The sequence below is a fragment of the Melospiza melodia genome, chromosome 19 (assembly GCF_035770615.1).
Source record: "Melospiza melodia melodia isolate bMelMel2 chromosome 19, bMelMel2.pri, whole genome shotgun sequence".
NCBI lineage: Eukaryota > Metazoa > Chordata > Aves > Passeriformes > Passerellidae > Melospiza > Melospiza melodia.
Genome location: NC_086212.1, coordinates 3466557 through 3491579, shown reverse-complemented (window position 1 = coordinate 3491579; position 25023 = coordinate 3466557). Strand labels below are relative to the sequence as shown.

The 25023-nt window shown below is 48.5% G+C and overlaps 1 protein-coding gene across 5 annotated transcripts in view; it reads left to right on the top strand.

The window, feature by feature from the left end:
* Positions 1-6886: 6886 nt before the first annotated feature.
* Positions 6887-25023, top strand: part of CBFA2T2 (CBFA2/RUNX1 partner transcriptional co-repressor 2) — a 60736-nt gene continuing 42599 nt past the window's right edge. For 4 of the 5 annotated variants that reach the window (XM_063172157.1, XM_063172155.1, XM_063172156.1 and 1 more), the window contains exon 1: positions 6887-6957. In XM_063172157.1, the coding sequence (XP_063028227.1) occupies positions 6930-6957 (28 nt within the window). In that variant the 5' untranslated portion in view covers positions 6887-6929. The remainder of the gene's footprint in view (positions 6958-25023) is intronic. The other variant, XM_063172159.1, reaches the window with a different exon arrangement.

The window sequence follows — 25023 nt, the reverse complement described above, 5'->3', positions numbered from 1 at the left end:
CATCCTCTAACCACCTTGGTCTGGACCTGATCACTCCCCTGGGCTCACTCCAACAGCTCCATGTCCCTCCTGCCCATGCTGCTCCCTTTGGTAGAACTTCTGCATGAGCTGAAGGTTGGGGACCAAACCCAGAGTGGTGTTTCTCATCAGTGCTCAGGTAGGGGTAAGGATGTGCCAGGACAGCAAACAGAACTGAAAAACCCATCCTCAGAGCACAGCTCACTCAGCATGGCACGAGCTGAGCTATGGGATGGCAGCAAATATCCAGAGCACAGTCCAAGCACCTGCTCATGCAGCAAGCACCATTCCCTGTGCACCTGGTAGAGAATTCACCACAGAAAAAGTGTCTGTGACCCAACTGCCTGAGATCCAATTCAATGCTCTAAAGAGGGTGGGAGCACCTCTTGACTTTTGGAGGGCATGGATGAATATTTTGGTAGTTTACTGGCTATAGATACATACCCTGTATAGTGGCTGCGTATTTATAGTCCTAAAAATGCTGTTTGCAAAACTGTGGCTGCTCCCTGGGGCATGATAGATGTATAAAAATACTGAGAAATAAATATTAATATATATCTACTTCTCCAGCATGTGTGTCCTCACACACTGCACTGTCATTTTCTTGTCCCAAATACATGATGTGTTCAAATGATAAAAAGAAAAGGGTTCCAAATGAGGTCCACATGCCTGTAGAGTCTCTTGTCTCATCCACCAGCCTATTTCAAGGACATACAGCAGCATCAGCTGAGTGAACAGGTGTTGCTCAGTTGGACGCAGCACAGAAATCCAGACTCATAAAGCCTGGGTGGGTTTTTTTTTTCTATTGGAGCAAATAAACCCCGCTCTGTCTAAAAGGAAAAATTGCATCTGACACCTTCATTTGATGGCTGTTGTTCCACAGAGCACGAGACAAGCTCAGCTCTCGGTGCAGCTAAAATCTGGGGAGGTGGGGAAGGAGAGCTCCCTGCAGGGCAGGCTGGGGCAGAGGGGATCTCCATGGGGTGTGCCCCCCTTGCTCACAGAACATCAGGGTCTGGAGATCATCCTCCCTGCAAGACCATGCCCACATCTCACCCATTGTAGGAGCAGCAGGGGACAGGATGGTCAGGACAGACGGACAGGAGAGATCTCTGCAGCCAGGGCTGGAACTTGGGGTTTATTGCAAAGGGCCTGGGGGCAGGGCCCTGCTGGGAGCTGCCAGACACAGCTCAGAGCAGGCTGAGAGAGGAGAGGGGGTGAGAGGGTGAGAGGGGGTGAGAGAGTAAAAGGGGTAAAGAGTAAAAGTGTAAGAGCGTAGAAGGGTAAGAGCGCGAGGTCCCTATTACAGTACCATAAATCTTCTTCTGTGTTGAATATTCTGATTCTCACTAACCAATCTAGTACAATACACAAATCCTACAGCATTTCCATACAGCCTATAAGAATCATTACATCACCATACTGTGTTACATTTTAAACCCTAAAAACTCCTCTTTGGCCCCTTCTGCCAAGCTGTAGGGTCTGCTCTGACCCTTGGGCCTGTCTGCAAGCAGAGGGTGTTGTTCCATCAAAAGGGGATCACCTTCAGCTGGCCACGCCATTGTTTTCCAGTTGTTCAGTAACTGAGGGATCTCAAAGCTTGCCTTCATTTCAATCTTGCTTATAGTTTCCATATTCTCAAAATCTTTTGCCAGGCAATCATATTGATAAGGCTTTCCTGTTTCATTTCCCTGATAACCCATGACCTGGTATTGCAATGCTGTGATGGCCCTGCTGAGGGGAGAGAATGATGCATCTGACTCCAAGGATATCAGAAGGCTAATTAATTACTTTATTATACTATATTATTCTATACATCTAAAACTGAACCTGCCAAGCACTCAACCCTGCTCACACTGCACTGAATCTCATGCCTGCCCCCCAACAGTCCCAACACACACACACCTGGCCCTGACAGGCCAAGGAAACAAAACCCCATCACTGTGGGTAAATAATCTCCCTGTTGCATTCTACTTTTGCACAAACACAGGCACAGCAAATGATAAGAATTGTGTTTGCTTTCTCTGAGGTTCAGAGAATGTGAATCCCAGAAATATTCTTGGGAAGAATTGTGCCTTGCTTTTCTCTGTGAAGAGAAATGTGGGGCTACAACCTGGCACCACTCATCTCAGATCTGAGAAAGAGCACAGAGATCCCACTCCCTGCTCACACCATTTCCTCTCCCTAGAAGACACTTGCTGAAGGAACAGCAGGATGGCCTCATTTCAATCATGACCCTGCTTTTGTGAGGAAGTCACATAAACTTATGGAAATGTCCCCAAAACTGCTGTCCTGAGCAGCTGCACCCTTCATCAGCATTGAGGCCTGCCAGACCAAGCTTTGTGTGTACCTTTCCCTGGTATTCCAGGGGCATTATTTAGACAACCCTCTCCTCTCTGGGGTTTCCAAAGAGGCTATTCCATCTTTAGACATCAAACAGCAACGCAGACCCTGTCATAGAGCTGCTCTGTGCCCTCCATGGCTTCACCAAAGCTGTGGAAGAAAAGGGAAGATTAAAATACATTTGCTGCTCCCTTCAAAGCTGTCCCCAGCGCATCCCAGTGCTCTGCTTTGTTCTCCCAGTCCTCATCCTCCTCTCCTCAAGCTGAGCAGTGTCACTTCACACCAGGGCTCATCTCTCAGGGCTGTGGTGCTCTGGAGGGATGGGACACGGAGCAGGGCAGCAGCAGCCCCACACTGTCACCACAGCAGCTCCATCGGCACAAAGAGGGCTCCAGCCTGGTGAGCCTCAGAGAGATGCCAGGCTGTGACTGGCACATTCAGGTGATGAGAAGCTGCTCCCATCACAGCGGGCTCAGAAGGAGCCCAGCCTGCCTCTCTCCCAGGAGCTTCACAGGCTTTAAGGAGCGGCTAAATAAAAACAAAGCCCTTATCAGCGCCCCACACAATGGCCCTTTCTGCTTGACCGGTGTCAAGCTGGCTCCAGCGAGGCTGTAGATGACACAGGAATGAAGTGGTGGCAAACACAGGCCAGAGCCAAGCTGCAGCCAGCTCGGCAGGAGATAAGAGCAGCATGGGGGATGTGGGCTCTGGCAGAGAGGGGCTGGGGAGCAGGCAAAGCCACAAAGTTAAAACCAGGACAATGGCACTGCATGGATGGTCCTGTTGTTCCAGTGCAAATTTGGATCTGGTCCATCCTGGGCCATCTGGGCCCAAGAGATTCCTGTTCCCGGCCAGCAAACTCCAACGGAGCCTGTGGCTGGCTGAGCATCAGGGGTGAAACTGCTGAGCTGCAGGGCTGGGCTGGGGCTGCTGCCAGAAAGCACAGCCCAGAGCTGGGCAGGTTACACCAGGCTGCTGGGAGCATGGTCCTGTGGGAACTGCACTCCCGACCCTGTGCCCCTTTGTCCCCTGTTGGGGAGGATGGAACAGGAAAGCCTTATCAATATGATTGCCTGGCAAAAGATTCTGAGAATATAGAAACTGTAAGCAAGATTGAAATGAAGGCAAGCTTTGAGATACCTCAGTTACTGAACAACTGGAAAACAATGGCATGTCCAGCTGAAGGTGATCCCCTTTTGATGGAACAACACCCTCTGCTTGCAGACAGGCCCAAGGGTCAGAGCAGACCCCACAGCTTGGCAGAAGGGCCCAAAGAGGAGTTTTTAGGGTTTAAAATGTAACACAGTATGGTAATTTAATGATTCTTATAGGCTGTATGGAAATGCTGTAGGATTTGTATCTTGTACTAGATTGGTTAGTGAGAATCAGAATATTCAGCACAGAAGATTTATGGTATTGGAAGGGAACGGGAACTTCGCTCTCTTACCTCTTGCCTTTTACTCTCTTATGCTTTCGCTCTCTTTACCCTTTTACTCTCTCCCCCTCTCACCCTCTCTCCCCCTCTCCTCTCTCAGCCTGCTCTGAGCTGTGTCTGGCAGCTCCCAGCAGGGCCCTGCCCCCAGGCCCTTTGCAATAAACCCCAAGTTCCAGCCCTGGCTGCAGAGATCTCTCCTGTCCCTCTGTCCTGACCGTCCTGCCCCACGATGCTCCGACAGTCCCCGAGGAGAGCTCACAGATCTCAAGGCTGTGATTAAACAGGCAGTGACTTGAGGGCATGGACAGTGCTCTAGGGCAGCCAGGCTGGATCTTCTGCCACATCCCAAGAGCTCTCTTTCACTGGAGTGAGCTCTTCCTAGGTTGAAGCTGGGCATCCATGGCCACACTGGTACCAGCATGACTCAGTAACTGGTGAGGATATCTCCCTAGGCATAACAGCCTTCAAGGCCATTTGGAAAATGGAGAAAGGAATTGTATTAGGGACATTTGAAAGTTGAAGGGGGAACGGATGTCAAATTTCAAGTAGATCGTCTGTGGCAGTAGTCAGAGATAACTCTGTTCTGTTGCATTTCAGATATTCTGAAAATCTGTCTAGCAGTGGGTTTCCAGATGATATAAAGAGCCTTAAAGGAAACTGGGTCCTGGCCCTGCTTCCAGGACCACATACATATATTATTGCTGGGAAGGGAAACCTCAGCTATAACCCATTTTGCAGGCACATATTTTCCTCCTACACCTATTCCCAAGTTTTTTGGGGCATTCCTGACCTAGCTGGCATATTTTCAGCTTCCCAGAAAACACCTAAAATGGCAAATCCCTCCAGGATGGGAGCAAAGCTGTGCTTCATTTTCAGATGCTGATTGGACTTCAGCATAAAGAAAAGGCTCTTCCCCAGAGGGTGCTGGCACTGCCCAGGCTCCCCAGGGAATGGGCACGGCCCCGAGGCCGCCAGAGCTCCAGGAGCTGCCAGGGGTGCCCAGGGTGGGGCTGTTGGGGTGTCTGTGCAGGGCTGGGGCTGCCCTGGCTGATCCTGGGGGTCCCTCCCAGCTCAGGACATTCCATGATTCTATGAGGCTGCAGCCTTGACAAACCCTGAATAGGAGTCTATGAATAGTGAAACTCTTGTGATCCCAGCCTCTGGCATTTCCAGGTTTTGAGGTATCCAAACAGTGAAAGCTTTGGCTTGTATGTGTTTCCATCTCACAGCTCCCTGGGACACACTGTGGATGTGGTTTAGAGCTGGGCTGGGAATATGGGAAGTGCCAGGAGAGAGCAAAACCCCTTTGGTAACAGCACCTTGTGGCAGCTGCTCTCTGCACAGAGAGCAACAGGCACAACATTTCCCAGGCCCTGTCCTGGGGAAGGCTGTGAGAAGATCAGAGAAAAGAATGAGAAACAATTCTTATCTCCACTTGCTGCACCTGGTGTTGTGAACATGTAGAATGTGTTATGGAGATTTGTTTACCAAAGGGTGATTTCTTAATTAGCCACTGGCGATGGTGTTTGGATTTCAAGGACCAACTAGGTCAAAGCTGTATTGGACTGTCTGTGAGGCAAAGGGTTTCTCAATAAATATAGTATAATAAATTATTGATTAATCAGCTTTCTGCAATCATGGAGTTAATGCTAATTATTACCCAGCCAGGGCTGTCAGACTACAACAACCTGAGGGGCTGGGCTGGGGACAAACCTGTCTGTCCTCAGGTATTGTAAAACCTTTGGGGGTTGTGTGCAGGTATTTTAGCATCTTTTGGCGGTGTACAGGGATTTTAGCAACTTTGGGGTTATGTGTGCAGGTATTTTAACATCTTTTGGGGGTGTACAGGAATTGTAACATCTTTTGGGGCTGTACAGGTATTATAGCTCCTTTGGGGACATGTATAGAGGAATTTTAACATCTTTTGGGTGCATACAGATACTGTAGCACCTTTGGGGATGTGTGTACAGGAATTTTAACACCTTTTGGGGGTGTACAGGTATTGTAACAACTTTGGAGATGTGTGTAAAGGTCTTTTAACATCTTTTGAGGGTTTACAGATATTGTAGCACCTTTGGGAATGTGTGTACAGAAATTTTAACATCTTTTGAGGGTGTAGAGGTATTGTAAAGCCTTTGGGGATGTGTGCACAGGTATTTTAACATCTTTTGGGGATATACAGGGATTTGAGTACCTTTGGGGTTGTGTCTACAGGCATTTTAACAGCTTTTGGGGTGTACAGGTATTGTAGCACCTTTGGGGGTTGTGTGCAGGTATTTTAACAACTTTTGGGGGCCCACAGGTATTGTAACAGCTTTGGGGATGTGTGTAAAGGTCTTTCAACATCTTTTGGGGGTGTACAAAAATTTTGACATCTTTTGAGGATGCAGTGGTACTGTAGCACCTTTGGGGATGTATATACAGGAATTTTAACATCTTTTGGGCATGTACAGGTACTGTAGCACCTTTGGGGATATGTGTAGAGGAATTGTAACCTCTTTTGGGGACATACAGATATTCTAACAGCTTTGGAGATGTGTGTAAAGGTCTTTTAGCATCTTTTGGGGTTGTACAGGTATTGTAGCATTTTAGGGATGTGTGTACAGGAATTGTAACACTTTGGGGTTGTACAGGTATTGTAGCATCTTTGGGGACCTGTATAGAGGAATTTTAACATCTTTTGGGGGGTGTACAGGTATTGTAGCACCTTTGGGGATGTGTGCAGGAATTGCAACACCTTCGGGGTTGTGTACAGGCATTGTCACACTTTGAGAGGAGCCAGAGGACGGCTCTGTGAAGGTTACACCCCAGAACCCGGCTGTATCTCACCCCCAATCCCCGCAGAGCCCCCTGCCCTCCTCACAGCCCCTCCTGGCCGGCTCGGAGCCCCCTGCCCTCCTCACAGCCCCTTCTGCCCGGCTCGGAGCCCCCTGCCCTCCGCTCGGCCCCTCCTGGCCGGCTCGGAGCCCCCTGCCCTCCTCACAGCCCCTTCTGCCCGGCTCGGAGCCCCCTGCCCTCCGCTCGGCCCCTCCTGCCCGGCTCGGGGCGGGCCGGGGAAAGCCGCGCCCCCGCTCTCGTCACGGCGAGGGCCGGGCCGGGCCGGGCCGGGCAGGAGGCGCCGAGGATCCGGGCCATGGTGGGGATCCCGGGAAGCTGCCAGTGTGAGAGCCGGGAGCGGGGCACGGGCGGGAGGCAGCGCCGGGCCGGGCCGGGGGGAGCGGGGCCGAGCCCCCGGAGCGGGCCGGGGGAAAGGGACCGCGCTTTGTATCATAGTCCATAATTGCACCTCTGATTAATGCGTGTTTCTCAGCGTGCGGGTTCGCTGCCCCGCAGTGTGGGCCTGGGGACCCCCAGCCGCAATCCCAGCCCGGCAGTGCCCGGGTTTGTGCGGGATTTCCAGCCAGGAGGGGTTCCGGAACAAGGGGTGCAGCCCCTCGGCAGGGCTGGGGCCGGCAGTGCCCGACCGCGGTGCTGCAGCCAAAGCGGGCTTTGCTTTGCACCCTCCTGGCACTGCCCGCATTGCCTGCCCAGCACCGGGACACCTCCGTGAGGGGTCTGGGACACTTTTGGAAACACCCACGGTGAAATATCCACGGCAGAGCTGGGCACGAGTGTTTGCCGTGCTGCAAACTGAGGGCACACAGCGACCTGGCACCCGCGTGTGCGAGCCCTGTGCGCATAAATCCTGCTCGCAGTTCCGTGCAGCTGGCAGGGTGGGTATCTTCAGCTCCTTTTGCGGTAATTTCCCAAAAATCCCGCGTTTGTTGCCAGAAGTGTTGTGCCCTCTGAAAGCTTTGAGGTTGGCAGGAGAGCACGTGGTGCCTCTCCCGTGTTTCAGCTTCCTGAGAGTTTGTGTGGCCTGTGCTGATTTGTCCGCGTTTGGGATGGAAATTGAGCCATGCTGGGTGGGGAGTGAGGTGCCGATGGAGCCGGGATGTCTGTGTGTGCAATGGCCATCACACATGGGCTGGATCACGGCCCCAAGGTGACTCTGTGGCTAAGCCATTGCTCAGGAAAGGGAGAAAAGCACTTAAAAGCACATCCCAAAGCTCAGGAAATTCAGGAATCTTCAAATGAAGTGTGATTGCTCATAGGGAAGCAGTGTAAAGATAGATGCTGATGCTAATGTGGAAACCACTCTGAAAGCTGCATTCCCGATATGGAGAAGGAATTACCAAGCGACAGAAGTTGGTTTTGTACTTTATGGTGCTGCTTAGGGCAGAATGTGAGGAGATGATGGGGTGAGGCTGTCACCCTTGAGGCAGTGGGAAATGTGGGTCTGTGGAGGCGTGTGGAGTTTAGCCAGCCGTGTCCCAGCTGCCTGGAGAGCGCCGTGGTGGCACAGCCGTGTGCACGTCCACGTGGCTTTGGAGAGCCCGGGCACCTGGCTGCTGACCTTCATCTTGTCAGCTCTGAAGAAAAGGCCCCACAGAAGGAGCTGGGCTGAGATCGTGTGCTTTAACCCTGCTGTCCACAGTCTGTGCCCAATCTCCTTTCCCCAAGCTCCCTTTGAAGTCAGTCACAACAGGCGCTGCTGAGGGTGATTCATCTCTCCAGTCTTGGACATTTCTCTCTGAATGAGACAAATTCCTCCCTGGAGGTGCCTGGGCTTTTTCATTGACTGCGAGGGGAGCCCAGGAGAGCCTGGCTGAGGCTTTGGCAGTGGGGAGCTGGATGAAACAAATCCCACCCAGTGTGTGTGCTCGTGGTGTGTGCAGAGACTGGTCACATTCTCCCCTGCTTCCCTCAGACTGAGCTCAGGGACAGAGTCAGACCTTTAAAATCCTGCTGAAAATATTTGAAGCTAAGGGGGACAGGGATCTTGTGCCTCCATCTTAGCTTCAGGGTGGGTACCTGAAACCAGTGCCTCTCAGCTGGGACACTTTCTGCAACATGGGACAAGTTGTTTGAATAGTTTATTGGATCCTGGCAGGAATGTATGGATGTGTATGTGGCTGTTGAGTTTTGCAATATTAAAGCATGTTTGAAATTAGGAAGAAATTCCTTCCTGTGAGGGTGGGCAGGCCCTGGCACAGGGTGCCCAGAGCAGCTGTGGCTGCCCCTGGATCCCTGGCAGTGCCCAAGGCCAGGCTGGACGGGGCTTGGAGCAGCCTGGGATAGTGGAAGCAGTCTCTGCACCCATGGCAGGGTGTGGAACAAAGTGATCTTTCAGGTTCTTTGCAGCCCAAACCAGTCTATTATTCTGTGATTAGGGCTTTTCATCTGAGTCCTGCTGACAGCACTGAGCAAGCAATCACTGACCCAATGGCAGCAGGGACAGCAAGGCCCCTGGCAGGAGAGGGTGAGGGCACCTGGAATGCTTGCAGTGACTCAGTGGGAACTGAAGTGAGGTTTTTTATTCAGTGTAATGTGTCTGTGGCCCAGCATCCATTGGAGAATACTAAGGATAAGCCTGGTGAGCCCTGCAGCTGCTTTATAAAGATAAGCACACAGATATGTGCTGAAGTTATCAGGACCTTTGTGGATAGATCAGGTGAGGATGCCCTGTTAGTGCCAGCTATTGAACAGTGTAAACACTTGTACAAGACATCACTCAATTCTTGGGCCCAGTGCTAGCCCAAGAACACTGTTGGGGTTTATCAAAAAAGTGAATAATCAGCTGTAGACTCATAATTTTTATAAATTAATCATCTGCATAGCCCAATGATTTCTGATTTTTACAGATGCTGTCAATGTCAGGAGGTTGCTTGATTTCTTTGGGTGTGTGTTACAGAGAAATGGATCAGTGCTCAGTGTGAAACTAACAATGGGGAAGGAAGGAAGAAATGTGGGATTGCTTTGAAACTTTAGGATGTTCCCTGTTCATTTAAGGCACATGCTGGCTCTCATGAATATGCTCTTCTTACATGGATATTTCCAATGGCCAGAAATTGAAATGCATCATTCAGGGACTTAGTCTTGATTTTCATATGCTGTAAAATGAAAAGCTTTAGGTGTTCCTCTTCCTTTGTGCCAGTGTTCAGGAAAATGAAATAAATTGAAGTTTTAAAGCAGTCAGAGGAAAGAAAAAGAGTTTTTTTATTTGCTGGCACTCTGAGGATTGAAAAGAGTTTGTGCTTGGGGAAGGGCTTGTGGAGTTGACTCTGTTGGAAGTAGGACTGGAGTGGAATAGTGAGCAGAGTGCTTTCCATCATCCTGAGCTGCCAAGGAGTCCCAGGCACCTCGAGAGGCTGCCATGAGCCACTGGAGAAGGGAGAACTGCTCAGGTTTCCCTCTTGCTGGCAACAATCAGAGGTGAGCTCTTCCCCTTCAGAAGGAGGAGATTGCTGTAAGACTCAAAAGGTGAGAAGTGAATCCACCTCTCCCTCTCTGATTTAAAAAGTCCCAGGGAACAGGTTTCCACCCAGGCTGTCGATTTACCTGGAACTCTTCCAGAAAATCACCTTCCTGAGGGCATTTGTGCAGCCAGTGTCTGGGGCTTAAAACTTCTGCTGTGTCCCTGTCACCTTCCCATCTCTTTGTGCCACATCCTGAGTGTGTGCACACCCTTGTTTGATTCAGCTACAGATGTATCCTGGACATCATTTTGGCTGTATTTGTGCACTCCAGGTTAACCAACCCTGACTTTGGGAGTCAATTAAAATGTCCTTAACTCCATTTCATGAGAGAGCAGTACTACAGGTAGCAATTTTTCTGGCACTCAGACTTCGAGGTCAAATTCTGCACATTTTCCTCAATGACATGCTTGGCACACTTGGGATAATTTAAAGGATCAGACTGTTCAGGCAGGGATTTTCTCCGGTGTAGATTTATGTTGGTATTTGAGGTTGTCATTGCTCATAGCCCTCAGCCTTGGGTTGCAAGGGTGTTTTCACAAGATATGTGGCATGCTCTTGGCTTGGCTTTGGGGCCATAGGTGACACTTCAAAGCTTGCTAAAAATATTTTAAAAATATTACAGAATTCTCTCATTGCAGGAAAATGCAGGATTTGCCTTTTCTTGCCTGTGGATATAAAATAATCAGACAAATACTTCATGAGTGCTTGCAGACTTATTGCTGTAAGATTGGACTGGATAGACACACCAGTTTGTTTGCATCAATACCAGCTTCCCTGCTTATCTGTACTTTTTAATCCTTATGATCTCTTGGGAGCTGGCTTTCCCTCCCTAGCAGTGCACCTGGTTGCTGCAGCAGGAAGTTTCTCCAAATCTGTCACCTGACACGCTCCCACCTGGCCTTTGTGTGTGCTTGAGCCCGCCTTTTCTGCCAGCAGGCAGCAGGAGGAGGAGGAAAAGAGGGATAAAGCCCTAAAGGAGATATAAAACAGGGAGGCTGTATGTGTTTGGGGTGTGTGGGAGTGGGCTGGGGAGGGGTGGCTGGGTCGAGTTGCTGGCCCTGGTGGCACACAGCAGGCTGGCAGCGCTGAGGAGCCAGTCCAGGGACCCTTCCTGCCCCCCACCTGGTCAGCAGAGACTCTTCAGTCGCCTTAACAGCGGTGGTGAGCACACAAATGGGCCTGACAGCCCATTGCATCCCGGCTAGCTTTTGTTTGTGGGTAAAAACCAAATATTTGCTTTCTGCTTTAAAGCTGTGCACGCGGAGCCTCTCCGGATCTGGCTGCAGGTGTTGGATCAAACAGAGGTGGAGCAGTGGCTGCAGTGTGGGGTACAGCTGTAGGGTCACACATGCTCCTGGGCAGGCAGAACTCCTGCTTGTCTGCTTGGAGCTTCCTTTTCTTGGGTGGGTATCGTGGCCTGCAGAATTTTGTGGCTGTATTCCCGAGAGCAAGCACTTCCCTGGGCCTTCGCTAAGCAGAAAGTTAATTTAACACTTTTTCAGAGTATGGGGACAGCTCAGCCTGCAGCATTTCCAGGTGCAGATGAGATTAATTTGCTTATCTTAGTTGAGGGCAGGTAGTTGTGCAGGGGAGGTAGCAGAGCCAGGATGTTAAAACACAAAGAAGTCAAATGTTCCTCTGTTCCTCCCCCATTTGTGCGAGCTCGTTTGCATGAAAACACCCGTCTGGCAGATCTGCTGCAGGAGCCTTCCCTCCATCTCCTCCTCCTCCTCCTCCTCCTTCAGGATTAGCTTTGCTGGGGGCCAAGAAGCCACCGATGAATTGTGACTGGAAAGGGCTGAACTTTGAGGGGAGATGAAAAAAATCTCTCGAAACATTTGCAGCCCTGGCAGCGGCTCCGCGGGTCGCTGATGGGGTTTATCCTCTGACATCATGAGGATCTCTGACATTTCTAGCTTAGAAACAATAACTCGCCTTATCCGTCGTCATGTTTTTCTAATTAAAGACAAAGCTTGGTAAATATTTTTTAAATGATTGAATTTCCCAAGTATGGAAAACACATGTGGGGAGTCAGGCTGGCTGCGTCCGACGCGCCTTTTCCCACCGCGTCCCTCGGAGCACGCAAGTGCAAATACAGATTTAGAGCTGTGGGTGACAGGTTTATCTGAGATGATTGGCAAGGATTTATAAACCAGGAGGGGATTTACTTTGCTCTCCCTCCCTCCTCTTCCCCCTTCTTCCCCTGCCTCCCCGACCCCCGTCTCAGAAATAGGAAATTGGGATCACATTAAACCCTAATTGGTTTGGCTCCAGCGCTGGTTCAGTGGCTGCCAAATAGTTAATTTATTGCGTGAGAGTTTGGCCCTGTGTTGAGAGGCAAATTTGCTCGAAGCAAGGCATCTCTGTAAACCATACATCCATTCCTGTGCCAGGTCCTGTTTACAGCATCTCCAGAGTGGGGTGCAGGGGTTGCTTTCCGTGCCCATCCCGGCAGGACAGCGCAGGGGGACCCCGCCTCCCTCGCTCCCCTGCCAAAACGCTCTCAGGAATTGTTGCCTAAAAGAGCTTAAAGTGGTTTTAGCTGGACTTGGCGCTCGACGTTTGGAAACTGCCAGCTAGATAAGACGTGGGAGGCTCTCAGGAGAATAAATGCATCTGTTTGGGAGAGAGCAGCAGGCCTGGGCTGTCACCGAGCGGGGCCAGGTGGGGAGTCCCCGGGGGTGGCAGGATGGCTTTTCCTGCGTTGTGTCAGCAGGGCAAGTGGGAAGCTGGCATGTCTGGCTGCCCCACTGACGTCCTCCTTGTTCCTGCCCTTCTCCATGGTGGCTGGATTTGTTGTCACTGGCTCACGGACATGCTGGATTTGTTGTCACTTGCTCACAGACCCATGGCATCTAGTGGTGTTTGAAGTTTTCTGGGAACAGACCCATGGCATCTAGTGGTGTTTGAAGTTTTCTGGGAGATGGGCTCCAGCAGGAGAGTTTGCAGGACAAGCAGCCCTTGCTGAGGCCGTCACTGCCTTCCCCAGCACTCGACAAGGAATTATTTGGATTTGAGAGGATGCAGCAGCCACAGTTAAGGACTCACTGCTAGCACGTCTCTGGTGTGGAGTATGACTTGAAAGAGGCTGTGTAAGGAATAAATCCATGGCTGTGGCATTTTATTTCGTTCCTCGCTGAGTTAAATAACAAACTTTGTGTAAGTGAGCTGCTTCCAGCTCCGAGGCAACAGAATTATCACCGCCGTGCTCAGCAGAGCCCTTTCTGTGTCAGCTGCTATTTCCATTGTGAACTTGATACCTGAAGGCTCAATATTGTGACCCTTTAATTTTCAGCTGCTGAAACGTCCCCTGCGAGCTGGCTAAAGGGGAAGAGCTCAGAGGGGAACTTGCAATGGTTATGCAGTAGCAGCAGTGTGTTTCTTTGGGTATTTCTTAAGTGCTCAGTGTTTAGGAGAAATTGATAGGTAGTAGCAAAGCACATTTAGCAATACTTTTCTTTCTGTAGCTCTTGCTTCCTGGGATGTAATAAAATCCATTAAGTTCTATTTATGATCAAAGGCCCAGTATAGTAATAGTTTTATTTGGATAATTATGGCTGTTCTACCAATAATGAAAATACTGCACACTTCCAACACTGCAGCGTTTAGAGGGGTGCAGGGTTTTGGCACAGCCAAATGTTTGCAAGTTTTGCTGAAGAGTCTCTCTCTCTAGAGACCAGTTGAAAAAAATTTGGATCTAGCTGAATCCCTGTAGGAAGGCATGTCCTGCCCACAGGTGCCACATTGGGCCATGCTGCCCTGGGTTTTCCAGCCACCCACAGAGGTGCAGCAGGATAAGGCAGACCAGAAGGGGACAAATTGGGCAGGTATCAGAAGCAAATGTGGCGTGGTTTGTTTTAGAGAGAACCTTTTCATCCCCAGGTCTGAATACAGGTTCAGCATTCAGCTGGGAGCAGCCACTCCCCACTTGTGCATCTCCTGCCTCGTTTGAAATGCAGCCACTTCTGGGCTGAGCTGCTGTAATTACTTTAAAGCACATCGTACTTCCACCACTTTTGGCAGGAAGGAAGGAGGAATAGTGTACTGCACCGCCAGACAAAATAGAAATCAACAATTGGGATTTTTCTCAAAGAGCAGATCTATCTTCTCTGCCATTAAACCCGACTTGGATGGGAGCCTTGTACCCATTTTGCTTTCCCGGTGCGAGTGTGGCGTTCTGCAGCTCGCAGCCCGCGTTCATGGGAAGATTTAAAGCAGCAAATTCTAGCCAGGAATTCTTTCTAGCACTTTGCTTTCCTTCTGCTGTTTGCCTCCCTGTTCACACTACAGATGCTGATGGATCACCTTCCGTGGTGAGTAACGGGACACGCTGTACTTTGTGGTGCTGGGGAAGTGTGTGTGTCCTCGGGAATGTTCTGCAGAGAGGCACTGCCTGTGTGCCACAGCTCCTGCCCTGGGGAGTGCCAGTGCCTTGTTCTGGTGGCTCCCCTGTCAGTGACTGGAATTGTGAGTGGGTCACCTGCATCCATTTACTGGGGTTTATTCACCCCTCTGCTGCAGAACACCTGACTTCACGTCACTGCCCTTGGCCCACCTGAGTTTCCACATTCCACAATGCACTGGTGGTGTCCTTTTATCTCCCCAGGGGATGATTTTTTTCCATGAAAGCTTGGTTTTCCCTCTTTATCTAGGCATGCTGAGCACCTAGAAGTTAATTTGATGGAATCCTCTGAGAGAGAATCTTGGTTTTGCACTGCAGTTTGCACTCCAAAAACATTCCCATGTGCTTGTCTGTTTTCATCTTGAATATTTGTCTTTTTTTTCTTTTGTGGTATTGATTTTACCAAGAGGGAGAATAAAGCCTTTTTGTGCATGTGAATAGGTAAATAACTATTAGAGCACACAAACTGTTGAGCAGGTGATTTTTAGATATTCCTTGATTAGTCCTCTACCAGTTTTATTTAAGTTTTCAATCACTGCAGTTACTGTGTTCATCAGATTTTATTTCCCATTTCATAATTACAGCAGTTTCCCTCGAGCCCTGTACCTCTAATTAAAAAAGCTGAGTTTGAGATAAAACTAATGGAATTTAATTTGTTATGTTTTTATGGTAAAATATGCTCAGAAAAAAAAACCACTTGTAGGCTCAGTCACTGCTCCTGAACATTGTTTACCACATCTTGATCCTCCATCAGTGCTGAGGACTTTCCTGGTGGCATAAGGACAGCAGAGCACCAAAGACCAGGATGTGATCCATGCAGGAATTCTTGCCTTCAGTTTCACAGGTACCAAACAAGTTTTGTTGGCACAGAATCTCCTTTTTTCCCTTGTGCATGTGTAAGGATTGCCTCAGTTTCCACTACATTTTTACTGTCCTGCTGCTGCTCCTGCTGGTCTGAGGTGGCCCAGGAAGCTCTGGAGAACCTGGCAGCACCACTCAGAGCTGGTCCAGCTTCAGGTGGAACAGCCCTCCCTGAGCACATGCAGCACACCAGGAATTTAGATCTGTCCAAAAGGCTGTGCTGCTCCAAGCAGCATCTCCGTGGATGGAGATGCACCTCTTTCACACCTGTTTTATAACACTGGAGCAAAACATTCAGGGCATCTAAATAGTTTATGGCCTGACAAACAAATTCTGGCAGTGGGAGCACGAGTTTCCATCTCATTAAACTGTTGGCAAAGCCCTGGTAATTCCAGTCACTGATACAGCACAGGAATTATCCCTCAGCACGACTGGTCGTGTCAGGTCAGAGCATCACTGCTTTTTCTCAGCACTTGTGTGTTTGTACTTGAGGGGAAAAGAAAGTGTTGAAATGTCAATTCATTGGGCTCTTCCTGGAGCTGGAGCAAGGTCTTGTGAGGTCAGAAAAAAAGTGTCTGTGCATTTCTACACCTAAGTTGTAATGAGGAATTGTTCTCAAATCTTTTTTTTTTTTTTTTTTCTCATACAAAACCTGACACAGATTGCCAGTTTGGCAGAGGCTCTGAGGTTTATCTTGGAGCTGAGCAGCTGCTCTGCAGCCCAAGACACAGAGTTCCTGCCATCTCCCAGCTCTGTAGGGAATTCTGTAGGGAATTACTGGACCTTTGGAGCCCTGACTTGGGGCAGGTCAGTTATATCATGGCCATTCCATTTGGGAAGTGTGCTGTGAGCTGGAGAGAAGGAGTGGGAGATGCCAGTGTCCTCTGGCTGCTGTGGCAGGCAAGGATGAGCTGTTTTGTTGATGGAGTGGCACACGTGTCCAGAGGCATGGGGAATTTGCCTGCAGCACTGTTACAGATTTTATGGTGTCTTTGCAAGCAAGAGGGAGCAGTTTGCTCCCCCTGCCACGTGTTACCTTGCACAGCTTTGAGACAGCCACATGCAAAATTCATTTGAGAGGTCGGTCATGCAGTCCCAGAGACTGAGGAATGTTGTAGTAGGGCTTTTATAAGATTTATATGCTTTATCAAAGGTCCTATAGTTTTCTCATTAAAGCAGGATTATCCTGCTGGGATTAGCTGTTCTGCATGGGTGAGGAAGGCAGGCACTCTGCATTTTCATAGTGAGATGCACCGAGGAACAGGAGAGCAGGGGGGCCCAGGGATGCAGGTGTTTGGAAACAGGGCCCAGGAGGGGCTTTTACAAATGTTGGCTTGATTTGACTTGACTCCTGAACACGTGGGAGAATGCTGCACCTCCAGCACTCCTTAGCATCCAAATATCCCAGTCCTGAGACTCCTCCTGGCATTTAGCAGCCTCCTCAGTGCAAACCTCAGGGAGTGAATTTGCAGCTTTTCCATATGCCCAAACAAACAGGCAGGGAAAGCTTTTAATTTGCACAAGGATCTTCTACAGTCGATACAAGTTGACCCTGCAGGTTTCTGGAACTGATTCCTGCCACTTTGGCCTTGCAAGACTTGATTTAACCCTTAAATTATCTCCCTTTCCCCCAACATTTTATTACATAGACTCCCAGAATGGTTGGGTTGGAAGAAACCTTAAGGACCATCCTGTTCCAAACCCCTGCCTTGAGCATTTCTCATGGAGCTTTTTTTTCCCTGTGTGACTACAATACTGAATTCAGCTCAGATCACTTGAAAATTACTGCTAGGTAACAAACAGTTTTGTTTGTTTTTTCTTTTGCTGGTTCATTGGTGTCCATAAATGTCTGGATCTTGTTGGGAAGTGGGTTTGGGGTTTTTTTTAAATGCACTGTCTGCCTCTCCAGTTTGTAATCTTGTAGTTATATACCCTTAATATAAATATTATTTATATTTATATAAATAATATTAATTGAATAGTGTTCTTAATAGAAATATTATTAATAGAAATATTATTAATAGAAATATTATTAATAGAAATATTAATATTTTTGTTCTCAATATAAATATTATTAATATTGCCATCACTAAGCAAGAACTTGGAGAAAAATGGTGCAAAGAAATGCTGAAGCAGCCCTGCTAACCAGGTAGTTGTATGACACTGCTGCTTAGTTGTAAGGAGTCTCCAAGAGGAATGAACTGCTGGACTAAAAGCCTGCTCAGACTCAAGAATTGACTTGAAGAGGGGTGTTACTTGATGTGACTGCTGTAAAAATCTCTTTAAAAAAAAAAAAAAAAACACTCCTAGTACTTCTCTTGCTCTGCTCATCATGACATTCCCTACAGGATGAGAATTTGTCAAATATTTTTCTAGAGAAGTGAATTTCCAGCGTTCACCAGTCAGACATCAGCAGTGAACAGGACAAGAGTTTTCCTTGCTGTGTCCCAGGGGAGCCTCCTGCCAGCCTGGAGCCCCTCAGGGACCTGGACACACCTGCAGCTCCTGTGGCTGGCTTGGTGCAGCCCAAAGCTGCTGCGTGAGGCACAGTCAGTGGAGCATCCCGTGATGTTGGACTCTGAGTAGGATTTATCCCTCCTTTCCACACCTTCAGGAGGTTTTTTGGTGGCTGGTCAGTGCAAAGCTGCCCAGCTGAGCTTTTCAGGCCCCCTGGGCTCAAAGGGAGCAGGTTATTAACCACAAACACAGCACTTAAAGCCCTGATAAGGCCTTAAACAGGGCAGGAGCTGCTGAAACTGTGATCTCCCCTGCAAGCAGGGCAGGGCTGTGGCTCACCAGGTGTTTGCCTTCAGCTGCAGCTGCTCCATCTGCAGCCCCAGGTGGAGGCGTTTGGGGCACGGGGAAAACACAGCTGGGAGAAGTTCAGAGCAGCCCTGGGAGGGGCTGCCTCACCTGGGCAGAGCAGGCTCAGGGCAGTAAACTCAGCCTCACCTGGGCCACAGCCCTGGGTAGCATTAATCAAATCAAGAGGAAGTAAATGCGCTTGAGCTGCTTTAGTTTTGCTGGGTTTTTTCTCCCCCCAGTAGTCACAGCCAAATCAAATTAGCTCTTCCCAGAATGCTGCAGTTTAACTGCCTTAGATATCAACTCCAGCCCCACTTTAGAGGAGCTTTGCTGATGAATCCCTCTTTTTTTATCTCCTGCTCCGTGTTTTTATTGGTTTTCTTAAAGTTGTCTCTTTCTTATTCTTCTCCCTGAGGTTTTTGGGGTTTTTTTGTGTTTGTTTTTTTTTTTTTTTTTTTTTAATGTAACTCATGGTGTAGAAAATGAAGATATTTGATGACTTTTGAAGTTTCAAGTTTAGTAAACCTGAGGTTTGGATTGAAGGTAACGATTTTCTTGTTTTGTCCCTCTCTGTGCATGGAAATTTACTTCACCCTACAGGTGTTTAGGTTCTTCTGGCTCTTGAAGTTGTCTGAACAAGTATGTCCGGGGTGTGGGGTAGAGGACACCTGCCTGCTTTGATGGAATACTTTCAGCAAATGTTCCTCTCAGCCTATTGCAAAATCTTCCCTTTGAGCTTCCATCCTCCTGCACAGGGCTGGTGGCACCTGGATTTGAAATGCTGGCATCTAAGGCAGGCAGCTCCTCACTAATGGTTTCCTGATAAGGATTTAAGGTGGAAAAATAAATTTTGGAACTTTTGCATGATACTCTCCTCCCTGTCTGGGAATTTTGATCTTAGTGCTGCTGGTTGGTGTGAAAAGAGCTCAAATATCAGGGAATGAGTGGAGATGTGCAGCTCTGGGTGAGGAGGGTCACCTAAAATCTATGCTGGGGATACCTGTGGTGGTGTTGGAAGGACCTGATGCCTGCCCCAGCTCTGAGTTTGCTTTTTCACTCAGTTCTTTCAAGCCCTTCTGCATGTTAAATCCTGGAAGTTGGTAAGGCTGGGTGGGTTGAGTGCTTTGTCAGCTTGGTTTTCTCCAGCCCTTTCTCTGGGGAGAAGCTGAGTGTGGCTTTTTGAGGCTTGGTTTTCTGTACCTGTTGTGTGTTGCTGAATGAGTTTGTGTCAGAGGGATCTTGTGATTCAATCATCCTTCTGTTGGAAAATGTCCATCTGTCGAGACAGAAACCTTCCTTGGGAGCAATGTGTTCTCTCTCAGGAGATCAGATACCTCCCGAAGCACTCCATAGCTGTCTTTGCTAAACTCTACAGCGTGGCCTAAATAAATATTTGGGTCTTTGGCATCCTGGTAGAGCTCTGGCCGCTTGACCTTTGGCTGTCCTCATGTCCTCTTGTTTTGTGTAATTTTGAAACAAATATTGGGGTTTTTTTGTTTGGTTTCAGTTTTGGTTTTTGGTGGTTCTTTTTAATAACCATATGAAAGGGGAAGATTTTAAATCCAGGTTTCATATCCAGGACTCCAGTTTGTGAAGGCAATAAACACTGTCCTCAGCTCCATCTGGGGCTGAGCTTGGGGATGGATGGATCCTGGTGGATGCAGCAGCACCCCCAGACACACTGTGGTCCCATTAATGCCTTTACTGGGAGAGGAGGGCCCACCCCAGTGTGACCAGCTGAGCTTGGCTGTGACTCCTGGAGGAACAGTGTAATGGGAATGACAGAAGAGTTGGGCCAGAAGAGAAAAATGCATGTTAGCCTGAATATAGCTTTTCATCCTCTTAAAATTCTTCTGCTTCTTTGAAGTGTGAATCCCAGATGCTACAAAAGTATTTTTCCAGACACGGCTGTGCTGTCTTGCTGTGCATTTTCCACCAAATTGCTGAATTACTGTTCTCCTTCTGGTCTTCAATTTTTTTTTTTCTTTTTTTTCATTGCTTTATCTGTCTGTATGTTTTACATGGCCAAAACTCAATTCCTGTCTCCCGTACCCATCTGAGCACTCCCCCACGAGGCAGCATTCCCACCAGGCTGTGGTGGAGGACAGGAATGCTGGCTTTTTTTTCAGGAAACTTGTAAACAAGAACTTCCTGTTGACACGAGCTGTAAATCTGCAAATAGGCTCTGCTTCCGGCAGGAGGGGAAGGTAATAAAATTTCAGGTCCTTGTTCACTGTGCCTGGTCCTCCTTGAGCTGCATCCAAACACTGCAGAGCACAGAGAACCTGCTGATTGCTCTGTACCTCTGGAAATGAGTCTTGCCTTTGATTTTTTTTTTTTTCTCCTTCAGGCACCCAAACAGATGCAGTGCTAATAGAAGCCAGTCGGAGAATGTCAAAACCCTGATGACTCCAAAATGATGCTTCATTTGCTTGTTTTCCCCTTTCCTTTCTCACTGCCTCTCCCACCACTGAGCTGATCTTCAGTTTTGGGGAGTTAACTCTGTCTTACATCCACACCAGGCATTTTAGGATAATGAACTGGCCAAAATCTGGCCAGCCATTAAATTCCCCATGGCTCACATTTTTGGGAGGCTGATGGATGCTTTAATTCTGGGAGTGTAACAGGGTCAGGTTACACACACCTGGGCAGTGACTGAACTTGCTCAGCAGATTCCTGTGGTTGGGATCACTGTGATGATTTTCAGGATCAGCTCTTGGGGCTGCTGAGGCAGATGAGGAGCCTGGAGATGGTGGAAGGAGACAGTGGAGAAGGGAATCAAAAATGTGAAAAACACCAATCACTTGTTTTTAAAATTTTCAAAAGTTTAATAGTAATAAAATGGTTATAAAAATAGTAATACAATTAGAGTAATAATAATTTGGACAATTTGAATTAGGACAATATGAGACAATCGAGACAAAGAGTTATGGACGGTCTGGGTACCTTTTTCTGGGCAGCATAAACCTGAAAAAGGACCCATGATAACAGAGGATTAACCCTTAAAAACAACAGCCTGTTGTATATTCATACACCCCATACATGATGCATAAATTCCATTCAAACACAGGATTCTGTCTGGTCAGTGTCAGCTTCTTCCTCTGAATCCTGACAGCGCCTTTGAGGTGGGAAGAAGTTCATTTCTTCTGATAAGAGAGCAATAAATTCTCTTTCTCTGAAAGATTCAGGTGTCCTGTGGCTGCTATCTCACTGCAAGTCCTCTCTTTAAAAAAAGTATCCTACATAGCATTGTTTCTATTTTAACATTTTTTATAACCTAAAACTATATTTAACACACTACTTTAGAGAACTAATACAGCATAACTTTCTAACACAGCGCATATAATATTCATTTTAATATTTGTGAAAAGCCAGTCATAAAATACACGCATTTTTCACAAAAATATGGCAAAAAAGAGATTAAAACCATAGTAGTGGAAACAAAAAGGATACAAAAAGGAAGAAGTGGTTACAGCACACAGCAACAAGGAGCACCAGGGAGGTTGCAGACAGGTGGGGTCGGTCTCTTCCACTGGGCAGCACTGACAGAACCAGAGGACAGAGTCACAAGCTACAGCAGGGAAGGTGTAGGTTGGATATTAGGAAGAAATTTTTTACTGAAAGAATAATAAATACTGGAATGCTCTTCCCAGTGAGATGGTAGAATTGCCATCTCTGGATGTGTTTAAAAAGAGACTGGACATGGCACTTGGTGCTGTAGTCTGGTTGAGATGTTAGGGCATAGGTTGGACTCCATGATCTTAGAGGTCTCTTCCAACCTCATTATTCTGGGATTCTGTGATCCCTACCCTCAGATGGGCCTGGCAGTGCTTCTGAGTGGGGACAGCACGGTGTGATCTCCCAGAAACAAAGATGTTGCCCTGCCCACAACAGCCAGGGATTTGGAGAGAGGAGGAGCAGCAACATCCTTGCCCTCCTGGTGGATTGGGTTTGCATGGCCAGGTTTTGGCGGTGGGAGGGTACAGAGATGGTATTTTCAGAAGCTTCCCCCTTGAGAAGGAGGGGAAGGTGGTTTTGAAGATTGATTCCACGTCTCATTACCCTGCTCTGATTTTGTGTGGCCAGCAGGAGCAGGGAGGTCATTCTGCCTCTGTGCTCAGCACTGGTGAGACCCCATCTTGAGTGCTGTGTCCAGCTCTGGCCCCTCAGTTTGGGAAGGATGTTGAGATGCTTGAGGGCAGCAGGGATGGTGAGGGGCTGGGAACAGAAACCCTGTGAGGAACATTTGAAGGAACTGGGGTTGTTTAGCCTGGAGAAGAGGAGGCTCAGAGGTGACCTCATTGCTCTCTACACCTTCCTGAAGGGAGGCTGTGGACAGGTGGGGTTGGTCTCTCCCACCAGGCAGCACTGGCAGAACCAGAGGAGAGAGTCACAAGCTACAGCAGGGAAGATGTAGGTTGGATATTAGGAAAAAAAAAGAATAATAAAATGAAGGAATAATAAATACTGGAATGAACTTCCCAGGGAGGTGGTGGAATCACCATCTCTGGATGTGTTTAAACAAAGACTGGACATGGCACTGGGTGCTGTGGTCTAGGTGAGCTGTTAGGGTGTCACGGTCTCAAACGCGACACAGCGCATCGGTTGGACTCGATGCTCTGAGAGATGTCCTCCAACCTCGTGATTCTGTGATTCTGTATGTGATGAAAGGAGAGCCTGGATGGAGGCTGGACTCTCAATAAGCATCCCATGAATGAATCTCCGTGCTGTGGCCGATGTCCAGCCCTGTCCCTGCGCTCCCACCCGCCGGCCGGGCTGGCTCTGCCGTGGCTCTGCCTTGGCTCCGCGCCCTGCCGAGCGCTCCAGCCGGGCTGGGAGGCACATGGCAGCGGTGAAAGGGGAGCCTCCCGCCGCCCCTGAGCCTGGGTGGGCGTGCTGGGCCTTTCGTAAACTAATAGCTCCCAGCAGTGCTCCTAAATCAGACTTTGTGGAGCCGGCAGCGCGGCGCTGGAATGCCGGGCCAGGCGCAAAGGGCTGCGCTGGGCTCTTTCTTCTTTTTGCTCCCCCCCAAAGGCAGCGTTTGTTAGGTCTAAAGGGTCAGCGGGAAGCGGGAGAAGGGAGCTGGCAAAGAAAAATGGGGGAGAAGTAAATGGAAGAAAAAACTAGCAAAAAAACCACGTTTGAAATGTGGTTTTTGTGATTGGTTGAGACTGGAAGGAAGGGAACCCTGCTCCGTGCTAAGCTGGGATGCTATGGGAAAAGCTGGTGGTTTTGCTGGGTGTAATGAACAAAACAACTTGGGATTTATCTTTTTTAAAGGGAGATGGGAATTGGGAAATTTTAAATCAGTGTTACCAGGTTAGTGGCAACTAATTAATGAGAAAAGAACCCTCCCTGGGTGGCTGTGTGGTGGGGAGGTACCACTTTCCTCCTCTGAAACACTGGGAAAGGAGCAGAGCCCCAGCAGCCCTCACAGATAAGGGCCTGGAGCAGAGGGAAGCTCAGGGTGAAATTTTGAAAATAAAGATCCTGAGATAAAGAAGGAAAAGCCTTTTCTGTTAAAAGAGCCTGAGATAAAGAAGGAAAAGCCATTCTCAGGGGAAGAGCCAGAGCTTTTGGCAGGGAAGGCACCAGTGGAGGGAGGTGCTGGGAGCAAACTGGGATGTAGTGAGCCTGCTGTAGGGAAGGGGTTTGGGATCCATCACCTGCATTTTATTGCTCACAGTGGCCCCTGGGATGAGGGAATAAACCCCAAATTCTGCTGCTTTGTTAGGCTTTAACCTGTGCTTTCTTAATTGTAAATGGTCTTCCACATCTGGTGCTGAGAGCCCTGGGAGCCTGGAGTTGGGTGCCTGATCCAGGACGCAGCTCTCAAAGCCACCACCTCACCTGAAAAAGGGAGGATTTTGGCTTCCAAAGCTTGTCTGCACCCAAAACAGGTGCTAAAGAGGATGGTCCTGCAATAAGTGGGGCAAAACTGTCAGATGTAGGCAGGAAATTGGGGTTTCTAAAGTAGGGGAGAGGTGGCTGGGAGCTGCAGCAGAGCTGCATCCACACAGCCTCCAGTGCCAGAAAAGCTCCTGGTGTGGGCAGCTAAAGTTGAGAATCACTGAGATGACAATTGGAGGGGAGTGGATGTATGTATTTGAACAAATCTCTGTAATCAAATGGCACTGCTATTGATCTGGAAAATACTGTCAAGCTGCAGGGCTGTTGGACTAGAAATAATCCTCTGCAGGCTGGATTTTCCTCTCTCTCCAAATAGGATTACTCATTTTTTCCATATTTCTGTGTTTGGTTTAAATACCCGTGACAGCTACAGAAGCTTGGATTTCTAATCAGAGCAAGGGTGTTAGATTTAGGAATTGGTTTGTTGTTTTGGAGGGGATATTTTTGCATAGGACATCAGTTCCTTCATATTTTTACTTTACTTATGCGGCCACAAGAATAAAGCATCATGTGCTTAGGTGATGTGTGTCCCCTCTCTTAATGGGTGGCCAGGAGTAGTTTCAATAACTTCCTCAGGTTGTGTTTAATTCCTTGTTCCATCTGATTGTTTTGGGGATTTTTTTTTGGCAGTGTCTGGTTGGGGATGTTCTGGGTGTAAAATTCTTCCAGCTCAGTTAAGGCCAACTTTTAATGTGGTTTTCCCCCTGTATGGGGAGGATTAAAATGGCACAAAAGCCAAACACTGCTCATGTTCACTCCTGAAGGAGGCAATGTGATTGGATTTGGATTTTGTTGAGGGCTGGAGCTCTTCTGCTCTGGGGAGAGGCTGGGGATGTCCAGCCTGGAGAAGAGAAAGTTCCAGGGAGATCTTAGAGCCCTCTCCAGTGCCTAACAGGGCTCCAAGAGAGCTGGACAGGGACTTGGGACAAGGATCTGGAAGACCTGGGTGT